The 15,914-nt window shown below is 50.8% G+C and overlaps 6 protein-coding genes across 6 annotated transcripts; 5 read left to right on the top strand and 1 right to left on the bottom strand.

Moving 5' to 3' along the window:
- Nucleotides 1-871: 871 nt before the first annotated feature.
- NCS57_01385600 (Fungal-trans domain-containing protein) lies at nucleotides 872-3,040 on the top strand (the record flags this gene model as incomplete). The annotated part of the gene is made up of 4 exons (XM_053063476.1): nucleotides 872-1,569; nucleotides 1,622-2,056; nucleotides 2,104-2,509; nucleotides 2,561-3,040. The coding sequence occupies 4 exons, from the start codon at nucleotides 872-874 to the stop codon at nucleotides 3,038-3,040; spliced, it is 2,019 nt and encodes a 672-aa protein (XP_052906809.1).
- A 642-nt stretch (nucleotides 3,041-3,682) lies between these two features.
- NCS57_01385700 (uncharacterized protein) lies at nucleotides 3,683-4,615 on the top strand (the record flags this gene model as incomplete). Its single annotated transcript, XM_053063477.1, has 3 exons — nucleotides 3,683-3,987; nucleotides 4,045-4,413; nucleotides 4,474-4,615. The coding sequence occupies 3 exons, from the start codon at nucleotides 3,683-3,685 to the stop codon at nucleotides 4,613-4,615; spliced, it is 816 nt and encodes a 271-aa protein (XP_052906810.1).
- A 1,007-nt stretch (nucleotides 4,616-5,622) lies between these two features.
- On the top strand, nucleotides 5,623-6,627 carry NCS57_01385800 (uncharacterized protein; the record flags this gene model as incomplete). The annotated part of the gene is made up of 1 exon (XM_053063478.1): nucleotides 5,623-6,627. The coding sequence occupies one exon, from the start codon at nucleotides 5,623-5,625 to the stop codon at nucleotides 6,625-6,627; it is 1,005 nt and encodes a 334-aa protein (XP_052906811.1).
- A 626-nt stretch (nucleotides 6,628-7,253) lies between these two features.
- NCS57_01385900 (uncharacterized protein) lies at nucleotides 7,254-8,999 on the bottom strand (the record flags this gene model as incomplete). Its single annotated transcript, XM_053063479.1, has 4 exons — nucleotides 7,254-7,867; nucleotides 7,921-8,357; nucleotides 8,411-8,588; nucleotides 8,675-8,999. 4 exons carry the CDS (start codon nucleotides 8,997-8,999, stop codon nucleotides 7,254-7,256), a joined length of 1,554 nt encoding a protein of 517 aa, XP_052906812.1.
- Nucleotides 9,000-9,708: 709 nt separating this feature from the next.
- Nucleotides 9,709-10,980, top strand: NCS57_01386000 (MR-MLE domain-containing protein; the record flags this gene model as incomplete). The annotated part of the gene is made up of 1 exon (XM_053063480.1): nucleotides 9,709-10,980. The coding sequence occupies one exon, from the start codon at nucleotides 9,709-9,711 to the stop codon at nucleotides 10,978-10,980; it is 1,272 nt and encodes a 423-aa protein (XP_052906813.1).
- Nucleotides 10,981-13,406: 2,426 nt separating this feature from the next.
- Nucleotides 13,407-15,700, top strand: NCS57_01386100 (uncharacterized protein; the record flags this gene model as incomplete). Its single annotated transcript, XM_053063481.1, has 5 exons — nucleotides 13,407-13,479; nucleotides 13,681-14,155; nucleotides 14,213-15,104; nucleotides 15,162-15,353; nucleotides 15,404-15,700. The coding sequence occupies 5 exons, from the start codon at nucleotides 13,407-13,409 to the stop codon at nucleotides 15,698-15,700; spliced, it is 1,929 nt and encodes a 642-aa protein (XP_052906814.1).
- Between the last annotated feature and the right edge of the window lie 214 nt (nucleotides 15,701-15,914).

The raw sequence follows: 15,914 nt of genomic DNA on the forward strand, positions 1-15,914 counted from the left end.
CACTGTGATGAGCGACAATTGCAGTAAGTGATATCTTATGAAATGTTGGTCAGCAGGCAGCAGCAGGGATGGCATCACGGCCAACATCATAAGCCAACATTCCCTTCAGCTCTCTCTCGTAGAGCGTGAACTTGGTTGCAGAGGAGGACATATCAAAATCTTTGGCAGTATCTTGTTTCTTTTCTTAATTCACAGGCCCTGTCTAGCGATTCCAAGAAACATGCCCATTTTGCTACGGACGGACACTAGATGCAATTCTATAAGCTACCGTTATTGTTATCAACTTCTCGCTAGCTGGGCCTAAACTTGTCCTCTCATTGACTGCTCTCAGTCAATGGCTAGTCGCAGCCAGTGATGCTATTCCAGGTATGTTTCGATTACAAAACAATAGACCAAGCCTATGTGAGAATGCTCAATATGTACAGTCAGCAACTGTCATTTTAGGCGAGTGGGACGGAAAACAATACCCCGACGGGAACAACACCAACCTCGGCTTTATTTCCCCCGCCCAAGGTGCTTTTCCGTCAACATCTCCCACCCTTCACCATCTCTACTCGTTCCAGTCCCTTCCTTATCTGGACTTTTTCCGTTGATGCCTTGGCTCGAGGTGACGTCTTCTTTGTTTCGGTTGGTCAAGGTCAGTGCCAAATGTCTTCAGAGCGTCAACTACTACCTGCCCCTGCTGGCGAGACCACGCGTGTCTTGAGGAGACGGAAAAGGAACAGCGAGAGGGTGAGGGTAACGCGGGCATGCGATCGATGCAAAAAGTGAACCCACCCAAGCAATTCTCTTAGTGACTGGAAGGCTAATCATTGGCATCTCGTCTAGGCGGAAAATTAAGTGTAATGGCACCCAGCCGTGCGAGTTCTGCATGCGGTCAAAGGCCCGTTGCACGTTTGACTCTGCCTATGCAAGAGGCCGAGTGCCCATCATTCCCCCAGCACCAGACGTTGACCATGGGACTATCACTATACCGACCTCGCCTCACTTGGACTCCGGTGAGAGTCCTTCAGTCTCGGCACAGCAGGCCCCGGTGACACCAAGCACAGAGGGGGCAGATGCTCCTATAGGCTTGCAGAACTACAGCCTGGCGCCCAATAGTCTCATGCCTTCAGAAGAAGCACCCCCGGTAGCATCTCTGCAGCATTCTCCAGAGCCGTCCCAGGAGGATCTACAGGGACACTATATCGGTCCCGCCTCTGGTGTTTCGTTTCTGCTGAGGGTCCAGAAACGCCTCCATCAAGCGATCTCGTTCTCTTTGCCAGGAAGCATCTTCACATTTGGTGATGCTCCTCTCCATCCTCCCGATTTTGATCCGTCGTTTTGCATGATGCTTCCAAGAGACGACGCCCAGCACTTGATAGATCGGTACTTTGACTTTGCCATGCCGACACACCGCTTCCTGCATCGTCCCACAATTCAAGAATGGTTCGTCGAATTTTATGATACCCTTGGTACTATGCGTGATGTGAGCAATGCTCCAGCCAAGATCGGATTGCTGTTTATGGTGTTTGCTCACGCCAGGGTGTACATGCCCGAGGATGACAGGCCTGGCCCATCAGATCTGAGGTGAGTGTCCCATACTGCATAAAATGTACATCGCTAAGATCAAAGATCATAGTTCTCGCTACTATCTTGCGGCTGAACACCAACTCTCAAAAGAAAGTGGCTCAATACGTCTCACCAGCGTCCAGGCCCGCCTACTACAATGTTACTACCTCCTAACCCAGTCTCGAGTCAACCATTGTTGGAGCCAGTTTGGTACAGTAACCAGCTTAGCCCTTGCCATCGGTCTGAATCGGAACAAACGTCCTGGTGCAACAAGCGGGCTCAGTCAAGTTGAAGTCGAGAGTCGTCGCCGAACCTTTTGGTGTGCATACACCTTGGACACTTATCTCAGCATGTCTCTGGGCAGGCCGCGGTCATTCCACGACGATGACATTGACACAGAGCTCCCAGCATGTGTTGAAGATCACGAGATAACAAGAGACCACATCAGCACGTCCGCGCTCAACAGGGGGTATTCTATTATGCTAGCTCCTCTCGCGCATATGAAGTGAGATGACCACAAATCCCCTTGAGCGCTCTTAACTAACTTGGCAGACTTGCTCGTATCATTAGCAAGATACTCCGCAGCCTGTACTCCATCAAGCCCGTGTCAGCCAGCCGTCGAGCGGAAGAAACAGAATGCATCTCCAAAGACTTGGACGAGTGGCGAGCCGAGCTTTCCCGATTTCTCGATGCCGACTTTTTTAGTTCGTCCCTCCTAGTTCCAATCTTTCAACGGCAGAGGAATGTTCTAAATTTGACCTACTACCATGCCATCATCCTCACCCATCGGCAGTCAGTGCTCAACAACTTCGCACGGGTGTCGCAGCAGGGGGTGAGGCCGTCTAACGAGAGTTCTCAACATGAGGAGAGTGTCAAGCAGTGCCTGAAAGCAGCCATGGAGATAGTGGAGACGATTGATGAGATCACGCACAGCCGTCAAATGTTCCGTGCATTCTGGGTTCGTCTTCCTTGACGTCTAGCAACAGATCGTATGGCTAACTGGCTATAGATCACGGCATACTTTGCCTTTACCGCCGCCATGGTGCTCTACATTTACGTCATCCAGAAATGGGCATCTCCATTTGAAGAGTATAGCAGCTACTTTGCAGCCGCCACCCGATGCCAATCTCACATGTCTTCCATTGCCGAGAAGGGCTCATTGTTCGAACGCTATTGCCTCGTGCTAGAGGAATTACGCACCGAAGCCTTGCGCCATATCAACCGCATGAACCCGTCGGCCAACGGACTCGAAGGAATCGATACTCAGCTACAGGATATTGGCTTCCAAAACGTGGGACTAGCAATGGACGGCAGCCCCAGCAACGAAACGACCTACACGGACTTCATAGGGCAGGGGGCTATGGACTATAGCGCTCTTCAGGGGTCTACACTCACTGACTTTTCTGGATGGAATCAGTTCGCTTCTATGGTTTCTTCGGGGCTGGGCAACCTTGATGTTTTCCTCAACGACGACACATTCAGGATCTAAATCAGAACAGAGAGTGAAGAACTGTTCGATACCAACCAATCAATGATGCCACGAATAAAGACGGAATGAATGACCCCTCGTAAGCCGATGCCTGCGGAACGGAGATAGTGTCACCATTGTTTAACTGTCAAGATGCCTCTAAAGAGGATATTGGTCACAATAGCAAAGGTCACGGTTTTCAACACATACCGAGACTAAAACCGAATGCCGTGAAACAAGCGTAAGTATGACGATCGATCCCCCGTCGAGCAGGCATCTGTCGGATCAATGGTTCTCTCAGAATCGAATCCGCCGCTTGGAGTTCGCACTGTCCAGGAGACCAGACTCGCTCTCTTTTTCCGGTGCTTCCCCTCTCAAGTTGTGCCACCATCCGTCGGAAAAGATGCGACGGATATGTACCCCTGGATGCAAATCCGTGGCCGCGGCACGGAACAGCCAAAGTGGGACGGAACTTGCCACAAGTCGTAGTTGATGCCGTCTACTACGTAGATTATTTCAGAGGTACATTAACCTATCTTCTCTTGTCAGTTGTCACCGTCTGCAGTCTTACCAATTGTATGTGGACACTATCGGATCCTTTTCCCTCCTTAACCAACTAGTCCCCTCCCCTACACCACCTATCCAATCTTACACATTCCCGCTATGGCATCAGCAGCTGCCAAGCGCCTCCAAGGCAAGACCATTCTCATTACTGGTGCCTCATCGGGCATCGGGCGTTCTACGGCCTTTGAGTTTGCGCGCACTAGTCCCAATGACCTGAAGCTCATCTTGGCCGCGCGTCGAGTTGACAGCCTCAAGAGTATTGCGGCCGACATTGCCAAGGAAGTGGGAGATGGTGTCAAGGTCCTATCAGTTCAGCTTGATGTCAGCAATCCAGATGAGGTGCGAGGATTCGTGGACAAGTTGCCGGTCGAGTTTAAGGAAGTGGATGTTCTAGTCAACAATGCGTGAGTATGAGCATAAGAAACTGTCGAGGGAAGAATAAACTAATGAATCGTTAACAGGGGTCTTGTCAGGGGCATCGCTAAGGCACCCGAGATTGCAGAAGAGGACATGAACGTCATGTTTGCAACCAACGTGACTGGCCTGATCAACATGACACAAGCTATTCTTCCCAGCATGCTAAAGCGCAACAACGGTGAGGGAGCTGGCGACATCATCAACATTGGCTCTATCGCTGGGCGTGAGCCGTACGTTGGAGGAGGCATCTACTGTGCAACAAAAGCAGCCGTCCGATCCTTCACTGATAGCTTGCGGAAAGAACTCATTTCCAAGAGAGTCCGTGTCATCGGGATTGATCCCGGCCAAGTTGAGACAGAGTTCTCTGTTGTGAGGTTCTATGGCGACAAGTCCAAGGCCGACGCCGTCTACGCGTGAGTCCTCCCTCTGTCTATTCATTTACTCTTATGTAGCATGGACTAATCATATCCCAGGGGTTGTGAGCCATTGACGCCTGATGATATTGCCGAGGCGGTTGTCTTTGCCGCTGGAAGGAGAGAAAACGTGGTCATTGCTGATACCCTGATCTTCCCCAACCATCAAGCTGCTGCTACAATTATGCATAAGAAGTCTTGATAGCTATTTTAGTGGAACTTTATGCTGTGACTGGGACTATAGATACTGTTAAATAGACTTGATGGGCCAGTTCGATCACATATATTCTTCCAGTGCTCATGGTGCCGGTCTATGAACCGGTTGCCATATGCTCGCATATTAACAATACCATTGACCCCTTACCATTCTGCATAGAAGTTTGGGGCTCTATAAATCATTGTGTTCGATGTGAATATGTTCTCACAAACCCTACTGCTTGCAATTGTGCCCGACACCCTGTCTGTGAGAATGCCTCAATGATAAAACAAGCAACTTTAGGGCTCACTCTCCTGGACTCTATGATCAATAGAGTGAAATAAATAGCAGGGCCGGTCCTCTTTGAGAACCCCTGCCCCCAGAATATTGCCCGGGCAGGCTTCCCGCGCTCATCAGCCGAATCTAGATATGTTACGATCGAGCTAATCTTGGTGTCTCGGAAACACTCCGACATAATTAGCTCATACGCGATATCTGGCCTTTCTAAACTGCTCATGACTCATGCAATGTCACGCAGACACGGCTTGGTGTTGCATCGTCTATCCGAACTTTGCGGGGGATCGGCACTCCGCGTTCCGTCGTCGGATAAGAGGTGGGACATACCCGTCGGAAATGTCACTTTCCAGCCCTCTTTGCCGAGTCTGGCATTTCTGTGAGGAATGGCCTGAGAAGCTCGAATTGAAGGGTCGCGTAGAAGTTCATTTTCTGACGCGTCAGTAATGAAAGAATAGCATCAACATTCGGATGAAGGCGTCAACTTGGGAAACACGTCTTGGGTTATCTGTGAAGCATGTGACGGAGATTGAAGCTGAAGAATCGGGGTGTGGGACTGGGCCTAGTACAGCCCGGTTGTAAGAAGCGGAGCACCCAACGGCTACTCGGATACCTAATGACCCCTGCCGGAAGGGCTTTAAGTATCTTGTCTTCTCCTAGAGCTTAGCGTACCTTCTGCTCTGCAATAGTCACGCTCCCTAGCACCTGAATCAGCCATCATGTCGTTCCCCAAAGTTCCCCCAAGCGGAGTCTGGGCCCCCGCCATCACCTTCTTCGATCACAGCACCGACACGCTTGATACGGAATCACAGGCCAAGTACTACTCCTACCTGTCAAAGACTGGCCTTGCGGGACTCGTCGTTCTCGGAACCAACGCAGAAACATTTCTTCTCACCCGTGAAGAACGCAAGACTCTGCTGGAGACGGCTCGACAGGCATGCGGACCCTCCTACCCCATCATGGCTGGCGTAGGGGGCCACTCAACGAAACAAGTCTTCGAGTTCATCTCGGATGCGGCTGATGCTGGTGCCAACTACGTGTTGCTTCTACCTCCAGCATACTTTGGCAAGCAAACGACACCAGAAGTCATCAACAACTTCTTTGACGATGTTGCCAAAGAGAGCAAACTCCCTATCGTCATCTACAACTTTCCTGCAGTTTGCAATGGTATCGACCTCGACTCAGCAACCATTGCCGCTCTAGCGAAGAAGCATAGCAATATTGTTGGCGTAAAGCTAACATGCGGAGCTGTGGCCAAGATCACCCGGCTCGCCGCTGAGCTTCCGGCTGATCGATTCGCTACATATGGAGGACAGTCAGATTTCCTCATTGGAGGACTTGCTGCTGGCTCCATGGGCACTATTGCCGGCTTCGCCAATGTCTTTCCGAGAACCATTGTGCACATCTATAACCTGTATAAGGAGGGCAAGTATCAGGAAGCTATGGAGCTGCACAAGAGGGCTGCGCTCGCTGAACAGCCCTGCAAGGCTGGCATTGCGTCCGTCAAGTACGCGGCTTCTCTGAATACTGCAAAGGCGGCTGGCATTAAGGGGGCCCAGGAGAAGTTGAAGCCTAGACGGCCATACACTGAGCCCTCAGAGTCTGCCAAGAAGGTTATTGAGGCACAGATTGCGGATTTGGTGAGCATTGAGGCGGCACTGCAACCCAATGCGACTAATGGAAGCACCAATGGACACACTAACGGTGTAACAAATGGGAACTGAGTTGGAGCATTTTCTAGATGAATAGCGAGGGAGCAATAATTTGACTCCTTCCTTGGTATATCTTACACTTCAAACTCTTCACATTGTTGACATTGACGTCTATTAATCTTGCCAATTAGAATTATTGCCTAAAATAACCAGTTACTGCCCTAGTGTTGGTCAAGCTTCTTGGCATTAAAAGTGACTTTTAGGCTTCCTTGACCCTTTCATACCGATTCAGGGAGTGATCGGTAACGAACGGTCTATCCTTTAGGAGCAGGTCTTTGACACTGCTTTTCGCCAAGACGTTTTGGCACAGAGACCAAGGGAAAGCTGTCGAAGATAGGGTTATCAGGTCGAGCAACAATATCCATCTCTGCATGTACATCATCGAGCAAGTCGTAGTGTTCGTCACCAAGTACTCATTTCTGGGATATATACGCAAAAGGTCTTAATGGCTTCGCTGGAAGCGATGGTATCAGACTCAGCTTAACAAAAGTTATACTAATAGAATGTCATAACCAATTTCCCTCATCTCATCAAATACAAGGGAAGAACCCATGTATTCGTGCCTCGCCATCGCAACGCCATGCAACAACGATTTTCATTCTCCCCAGTCACCAGTGTTGATATTTCTGTACAACCCATCACAGAACATGCTTGAACAGTGGCGATCGGTCACCCATCTCAAACAGCTCCTCCTCAGTGTACTTCTCCTTGGCCTCGTCGGCAATCTTTGCCTTGTTGGCGTTTGCAACCTTGTAGCTCCACTCGAGGAGAAAGGCGACGATCAATCCACTAGCACCGAATGCCAAACTGAGGCCAAAACCAGTGTGGTACTTGGGCTTCTCCTTCTCGAGGTACATGAAGCTGCCCACAATGCCACCAACATTGCCGACGCAGTTCATAAGGGCGATACCAATAGCTCGTCGGGAAGCAGGGGCAATGTTGTTCGCGTTCCAAGAAGCCGCCGCTGCTTGGATCGGGTAGATACCGATGACAGCGAGGACGACGGAAAAGTACGCCACGGCCTTCTTTGCTTCGAGGGCTCCGTTGAGGGAAAGGATGATGGAGTAGGCGGTCGTGACGATAGCCATGGGGATAACCACGAACGGCATTCGCCAGAAGAAACGGTCGGAGAACTTGGCGAAGGTGATGGCTGAGATAGCGGCAGCAACGTACGGGGGAGCGGAAGTAAGCTGAGCAGTGGTGTTGCTGAAGCCCATGGCCTTGGTGATAGTTGGGAGAGTGAACTTGATGCCTGTTCCAAAAGATTAGCTTGTGCTCTCCTTGACCGTGTCCTGGGAAACCTACCGTAAGAAAGGGCAGACTGGCAGAGCAGGAAGTATGCCTGCACGTAAATTCTCCAGTTGGTGAGGACCATCTTGAGATCCTTCCACCTAACCTTGTTCTCCTCGTGGAAGCCACCTCCCTGCTTGATGAACATGGAAAGCTCAAGGTATCGAATCTCATCAGGCTCCAGCCAGCGCGTGGACAGGGCAGGCGTGTCGATGAGCAAGAAAAAGCAGGCAACGCCGAGAATAACGGTGGCAAGACCTTCAAGGATAAAGATCCATCTCCAGCCCTCGTATCCACCAACTCCGTCCATCTCAGCGATACCGGCAGCGAGCAGACCCGAGAAAGCACCAGAGAGGGCACTTGCGCAGTAGAAGTATGAGATTCGAGCCGAAAGGTCCTTGGGCATATACCAGTACGAGCAGAGATAGATGGCACCGGGGAAGAAACCGGCCCTGTTGATAGCCGTGTCAGCACAGAAATGGTGAGGGTTGGGGGTACTACTAACTCGAAAATGCCAAGCAAGATGCGTGTAGTCATGAGTCCGCCAAAGTTCTGGACCAAGCCAGTGCAGGTCATAATGATACCCCAGCTAAGAGTGAGGATACCGAGGTACATGGAAGGGCGCTTGAACTTCTTGAGGAGAATGTTGCTGGGGACTTCGAGGAGGACGTAAGGGATGAAGACTATGGCATCAGGTCAATATTTTCGTCCGAGACGCGCCAAAAAAAAAAAAAAAAAAAGGCGACGATATCATGCCAATGGTCCTTACAAATGGAGAGAACAGTGTTGTACTGCACTCCCGACATGCCCAAGTCCTCAACCATGCCCTCAATCTTCGCGTTACCAATATTGGCACGGTCGATGTGGCAAATCAAGTACAGCGCTGCAAGCATGGGGACAAGGCGAACGTCAACCTTTCGGAAGACCTTCTTTCGCTTCTCCTCGGGGTAATTTGTGTAGAACTCAGCATCCTCTGGGTCCAGGCCAAAGACGCGAAAGCCGGCAATGTCGATGGCCTCGGGCGCATTCTCAAGGTGAGAGTGCTTGTCCATGACGTCAACGTCGCTCTTTTCGATTGAGCTCTTGGGAGCCATGGTGGTGGTCGCTGAGGAGAGTCACTACAAACAGACAGACACCTTGGAGTTGAAGGGAGGAGAGGAAGTGTCGCTGGTGGCCTGTTCGTCACCATCGATGGGGTCAAGCTAGATATTATAGCCAGAAGGCCTCTAGCAATATCCCTACTCAACGCCAGTACATGGCGGTGTCTTTACCCCAGACAACCCCAGACTTGGCAACCATTCCAAGTGGGCCAGTGACTCGAGAGTGCGGGGTTAGAGTTGAGGTTTCACCGACGCGGAAATGCTGACCAGGAGGTGAGTTTTGCGCCGTTGATCAGCCACACTCTTGTCGATCTGTGCTAACGGGCTTGCGGATAATGATCCAATCATGGCTTTATCCGCTACAGTATCCGCCATGTGCGGCAGACGTGTCCCCAACATCGGAGCACCACTGCGGTCAAAGGCCCCTTTTCCTTCAACGGCCTTGCGCAGATGACACGGAAACTAAATGACGGATACTACCCAACGGACTCTTAATCAACTCCCGTGATGAACCGCATTACTGAACTGGCGAGTGGTGCATTACCCCGCAAGAGGCAGTGAGGGACGGGAGCGATATTGCTATCGTTTTCCGGCCAAGACGAGAATAGGTCGACCACGTTTTAACATCTAGCCAATCCGCCATCATTTACAGTCCCCTGTAGCAATTCAAGCACTCAACCAATTTGTTTTTGCCCAAGAAATCATGTCTCAACGCAGTATTATCAAGGATGTTGTCATCACGCCGGTGGCATTCCATGACATGCCCCTGCTGAACAGTGTGGGTGTTCATGAACCATTTGCACTGCGCAGCATCATCGAGGTCATCACCGAAGAGCATTATGGCTTGGGTGAATCTTACGGAGATTCGACTCACTTGAGTCGTCTACAAAAGGCCGCCGAGCAGATCAAGGGCCTCTCAGTACACAACACAAACCTCATCTACAAGAAATGTGTCGAGTCTCTGACTGGTGACACAAGTACTGGGGGGGACGGCATGGCAGGCATGGTGACAACGGCCAGTGTTACCGATAAAGTCTTTTCCCCATTTGAAGTCGCCTGCTTTGACATCCAGGGCAAGCTGGCCGGTGTCCCTGTCAGTGACTTGCTGGGTGGACGTGTAAGAGACAATGTCCAATACTCGGCGTACCTCTTTTACAAGTGGGCGGGACACCCCGGCGACGAAGACGATGAGTACGGTCCAGCTTTAGATCCTGCTGGAATTGTCAAGCAAGCAAAGAAGATCATCGATGAGTATGGCTTCAAGGCTATCAAACTCAAGGGAGGTGTCTTTCCTCCGGCCCAGGAGGTTGAGGCCGTAAAGGCGTTGCATGCTGCATTCCCTGGTCTACCCTTGAGACTCGACCCCAACGCTGCATGGACTGTCGAGACGTCCAAATGGGTCGCCAAGGAGCTTGATGGTATCGTCGAGTACTTGGAAGACCCCGCCCCGGAGATCGAAGGCATGGCAGCCGTGGCCAAAGAATCGCCCATGCCGCTGGCTACCAACATGGCCGTGGTGTCTTTTGACCATCTCGTCCCCTCCATTCAGCAGAACGCAGTCCAAGTGGTTCTTTCCGATCATCACTTCTGGGGCGGTCTTCGGAAATCACAAACATTGGCATCCATCTGCGCAACCTGGAAGATGGGCCTATCAATGCATTCCAATAGTCACCTGGGCATCTCACTTGCTGCCATGACACACCTGGCATCTGCAACCCCCAATCTCGACTATGCCTGTGATACTCACTGGCCGTGGAAGCGTCGTGACGAGGACGTCATCGTCGATGACAATCTCAAGTGGTCAGATGGTGGTGTGACTGTGCCCTCTTTGCCAGGACTGGGCGTTGAGCTTGACAGGGCGAAGCTGGCAAGGCTTCACCAGCAGTATCTCGACTGCGGCTTGCGGAAACGAGACGACACTACCTATATGAGGAAATTCCAGCCGGACTTTTCCGCCAAGATTCCCAAGTGGTGAGGCGATTGGTTGCTGTGTTGGCGAAGAGAATAGTTATTGGCAGTTGACTTAGTCTGAACATCCCTACCTATGTTAATAAACTGCTTTATACTTTAAATGCATATTATTCAAGCACGTGAGCCGTCGCTTGACGTCGATCACCCGAGAAGAAATGTCCGACATGAAGCATCACGTTTGTTACAAGGGTACAGTCAAGCAATGTGGCTGACGCAAGGTCAGACTGCAAGGTACCTGGTGAACATCACCTCTCGCTTAACACATAATCTCCAACGACATAGGATCAAGGCAATCATAACTAGGTAGCTAAGCATCTAAAATATAAGCTGTTAATCGAGTAATAGATCTCGATCTTAACCACAACACTACCGTGTAGGCCGGACTCACCGAAAGGATTGCTCCTCTGCCTCTAATCCGAGCGGATTATTTTTACTCAATGGGATTACACCACAGGAAACACATGGCGGCACGTCATACATACAGACATGTAGGGTAGATTTGTTTGGTTTCTTGCATTGTTAACCGGAGGCCATCAGTGCTCGACCAAAAGTCCCCCCTGTACCAATCTTGCATCGGCATTTGTCGGTGTAAGCCCTCGTCAGCAAGATCAGGGCAACTCTCTGTGAGTGCCTTTTTAGTCAACTTGCAGTCTCCAGCTCAAGTTATCACCGTCTTGTGCAGATGAGAAACAGCACACAAAATACGTGAAAAATCTTGTTTCTCCAACCTTAAGGAGTCGGCAAGTGGGCAGGCAACGTTACCATCTGCCGCATCTAACTCGTAACGGCGAATTGTAGACCCCATTGGCATCCCCATAACCTGTCTAACAGCCACTCAGATGCTCAGAATGAAATATTTCCACGCGGTTAAAAGTGGAAAAGTGGAGGGCTAAGGTGATGGGATGAGACACGTTCGTGCCTAAACCGTCACCGGAAAAGCGGTACCTTTGTGCGTCAAAGAAGTCAGGACCTTGTCTCACCCTTGCTTACGACGACTGACATTGCGTCACTTTCCATCTGCAGACCACCTTAGGAGATGGCTTGGGCTGTGGTGCCATGAGGCCAACGGCAGCCTAGTCTTAGGATAACCTCACTTGTTCACATCTTGCTGACCGTGGTAATCTCGATGCTCCGCACACTAACTAATGTCCCTGTTCCTTTGCCCAAGGCTTTTCCCAAGCTGACATTACTTTGCGTGGCCGACACGTCAGCGATCCTGCCAACTGTCTAGCACTCTTTAGACCGGCGCTCCATTCTGCCTTGTAGAGATCCGTCTTACTCGTACTACTGTTTTTGAGATCCTCTAGACGAAGACATAACGGGTTTCTTCCTCCCAACGTCTCTCGTACGATCTAAATAAAGCGCTGGGGCACAAGAGGAGTTAGCCGCAAACCCACAGCCAAGAAATGGATTCTGCATCTCGGATTGTGAGACTAGGCTGACGCCCTGAGAATGAGGCACTTGTGGAGAGTTCCAGGGGCTCGGATAAAAATCTTACCTACGGGATTTATTCGCAAGCCGTGCTCTAATTGGAATCCATGGCGGGCCGGTAATGGCAACTCATGGGATCCTTGTGTGACAACATTTCGAGCTCCAAGAGACATCCCTGCCTTGACTTCAGACTCGTTCATCCTGCGAGCAGCCACATCGGATCCCACATGCTCTCCAGCGCTTACCCCTGTAATCTAGATCCGAAATGGAGCATCAAAGCAAACTCCGGAGCCGAAGACGAGGTTGTTGGGGACTCCACCAGAATCTCTGCGGCCGTCCTGACGGTCAGGGTGCCCTCTTTACCTGTTCCTGGTGACACTTCAGAGGGGTGGCAGTGCATTGAACCAAACACAGGCCCGGTATTGGTCCTGACAGGCGTGATGTTGCATCTAATCCAGGGAAAATTATGTCATGTTTTGACTTTGACGATACGACCTTGGGCTCGCTAATCCACTCTTCGATACCCGCGAAACAGTGGAGATGGGATCCAGCAACTTAGACCATGGTGCGACTGGTGCTGAAAAGACTCGAATCATGATTGCATCTGCGTCGAGGCAAGAGCCTGGTTCAGGGGCGTCCTAATACGAACAATGTCCTCTTGGCAGCTTGCCTTGCCTATCCTGGGTCGGAGCTCAGCTCAGCCTGGACGTGGTGATAACCTCATTTCGGCGCAACCGGATGCACTGGGCTAAATGGGGGAGCAGAAGGATGGCGGGATCTTCCATGATCCCTGGTCAAGATGTTTCCGAGAGCTCTGGAAACTCAATATAGAGCATGCTCCTCGCCGGCAGTGTGTCCCAGGCCAGATGCTTGTTGCTGTTTGTTGTATCAAACCCGTCGCTCGTTGTTACATTTTTACATCGTCCTCTATGTGAGGCAGTCAATCGTTCTTATTCACTCGTTATATAATTGCAATTCTGTAGACTTGCTGCCCACAAGATGCATCTCGAGCCGCCGCCCCCGGTGAAGCAGTTTGCTATTCCCAATGGCCTCATCCAAAATGCCGTCAGTGGTCAGAGCCTACAGCCAAATGATAGGCAACAGCAAACACACCTCGAGTCCCTGCCCCGTTCCGTCGTCGTAAGACGAGCCTCTGTGAGTGGAGGTATCTCTCGTTCACTTAGCGTTGTCCGCACTGCCGAAGTCAAATGGACCTCGGGACCTGGACCTGGCAGAAGAAGATTGCATCGCAGTTCAAGCTCGCCTTCTATAGTCCGAGAGGGCAGCTTTAGAATTGAAGATGCGGCTCGAGCACCGTCGCCGGTTACACCCTCTTTCTATGGCTTCACGAACCCATACATCGATATCAGAACCCCTGGGTCGCAGGAAGACTCAATTCTCCCGGTCTCTCATGAGTTTCCTCCATTGCCCCTCGCACCACCCCCAGCTCACAACACAAGTGGCCTAGCTAGATCACTGAGCCGTGCTCTCTCCAAACGCAGTGCTCGAAGGGGTAGCATTTATGAGGTCTACGAAAAGGCTAAGGTCCGTGGAGAAAAGATCAAGCGACAAAAGTGGACTCAGATCGCGTTTGAGTATACTGTCTACACTTTCCTTCTCTGTTTCATCTACTTTGTTCTCGTCGGCATGCCACTATGGCGTGGGGCCGTTTGGTGGCTCTTTGTTGCGATTCAGGAGAAGATGATTGTTGCTGGTGGCTATACAATCATGATTGGTGTGGCTGCCTTGTAAGTCGGATGCACCCCTAGAAAGTTCATGCTCATGAAAGGGCTAACTGTCTTCAGATACGCGTTCGCCCCCCTACTCGTCCTTTTTGAACCCGACCCTCTTCCCGTTGAACGGTCCACAGGGACTGATCAATCGGTTCGCGAGACGGCGTTGCTCATCCCCTGCTACAAAGCCGCCAACATCATTGGGCCAACCCTCGAAGCAGCCGTCAAGATCTTTCCACCTCAGAACATCTTTGTCATAGCCAACGGAAACTCTCCTATGCCTCTCGACAATACCGGGGATGTCTGCAAGCCCTACGGAGTGAATCACATCTGGTCCCCTGTTGGGTCCAAGATCGTGGCTCAGTTTGTCGGATGCTATGCGGAAAAACATTTCAAGAATGTTCTCCTCATTGATGACGACTGTGCTCTGCCTCCGAACTTTCCCATCGTCGGCGATCGCCTTCGAGACAAGGTCATGTGCATTGGCTATGCCATCAAGAGTGTTGGGCCAGATTCCTCCAGGGGCACACTATGCCAGCAGGCACAAGACCTCGAGTACAAGATCTCGGGTCTGCAAAGAGCCTTAGCCGGAAAGGTCGGCAGTGCAACCTTCCCCCATGGTGCCATTTCACTCTGGGATCGAAAGTTCCTCGTGCAGACCTTCCACGACCATGTTGGCTTCTCAGTATCTGAGGACTGGTTCATGGGCCATAGTTGCCGCAGGCTTGGAGGTCGCATTCAGATGTGCACCTCTGTCTTTGTCGAGACAGAGACTCCATCGGCCATCTTTTTCAGCTCCGGTGGAAGCCGGGGTGGCTTTGGGGAGATGACAGTCTTCAAGCAGAGGTTCCATCGATGGAACTTTTTCTTTGTCAATGGAGTGTGGTACAACATGGCCTATATCCTGGGCAGCTGGAAGCTTGGGTTTTGGGAAATTGGAACGAAAATCTTTGTATTTCAGGAGGTATGTCCTACTTCGCCATGGTGAAATATCCCCAAGCTAATGCCTGGTGTCTTCTAGGTGTACGAGACACTGCTCTATCTCATGACGCCATTCGTCCTCCCCATCTCCATGATCTTGAGGCCTTGGTTTTGTGGAATGTTGTTTGGTATTACTATTCTAGTCTATCTAGTAAACGCCATCATCTTCAATGAAGTGCATCTCAGGCGAAAGAGGGAGAGAGTCGGCTATGGTGTCCTACTCTTCTATTACGTGAGCACTCTCCGTACCAACCATGGCCACGTTTTTCTAACATGGTGCAGATGCCCTACAAGATGGCCCTTACGGCGGTCAATGTTGCCAGCTGCTATTGGTCTATGTTCAAGTATGCAAGATACTTTGCACAGCGCCACCCAAAAGTGATCGAGGACGAGAGGGCAGTTGAGGTTGTTGTGCGCCTTCAAGAAAAAGTACCCCGTAATAACGAGGCGGATCTGAATCGCCTCTACGGCGAGAAGTCAGTGGTTGATCAGAGGAGCAATAATGCAGAGATGCCACCAACACAGCCTTGCCCAGTTGTAGTAAGCAAAAGGGTGAGCTATGTTGAGGACATGGTTTAACAGCGAGGTACTACACGGTTTCTTTAATTACACATAATGAAAATGAATCAACACCCAGTTCCATACATGATCCAGCCAACTCTGCCTTCAGCTTGACGGTATGTGAAATCAAGAACTTGTGTGCTCTGTTCCTGTAGTCAAGAGAGGAAGGATTCTGTTTAGCCATCGTATGGAGGCAATGTCTCTTGCCCTACTCCCCTTCCAGTTTTAGTGA

This window comes from Fusarium keratoplasticum, chromosome 12, assembly GCF_025433545.1.
Source record: "Fusarium keratoplasticum isolate Fu6.1 chromosome 12, whole genome shotgun sequence".
Classification (NCBI taxonomy): Eukaryota; Fungi; Ascomycota; class Sordariomycetes; order Hypocreales; family Nectriaceae; genus Fusarium; species Fusarium keratoplasticum.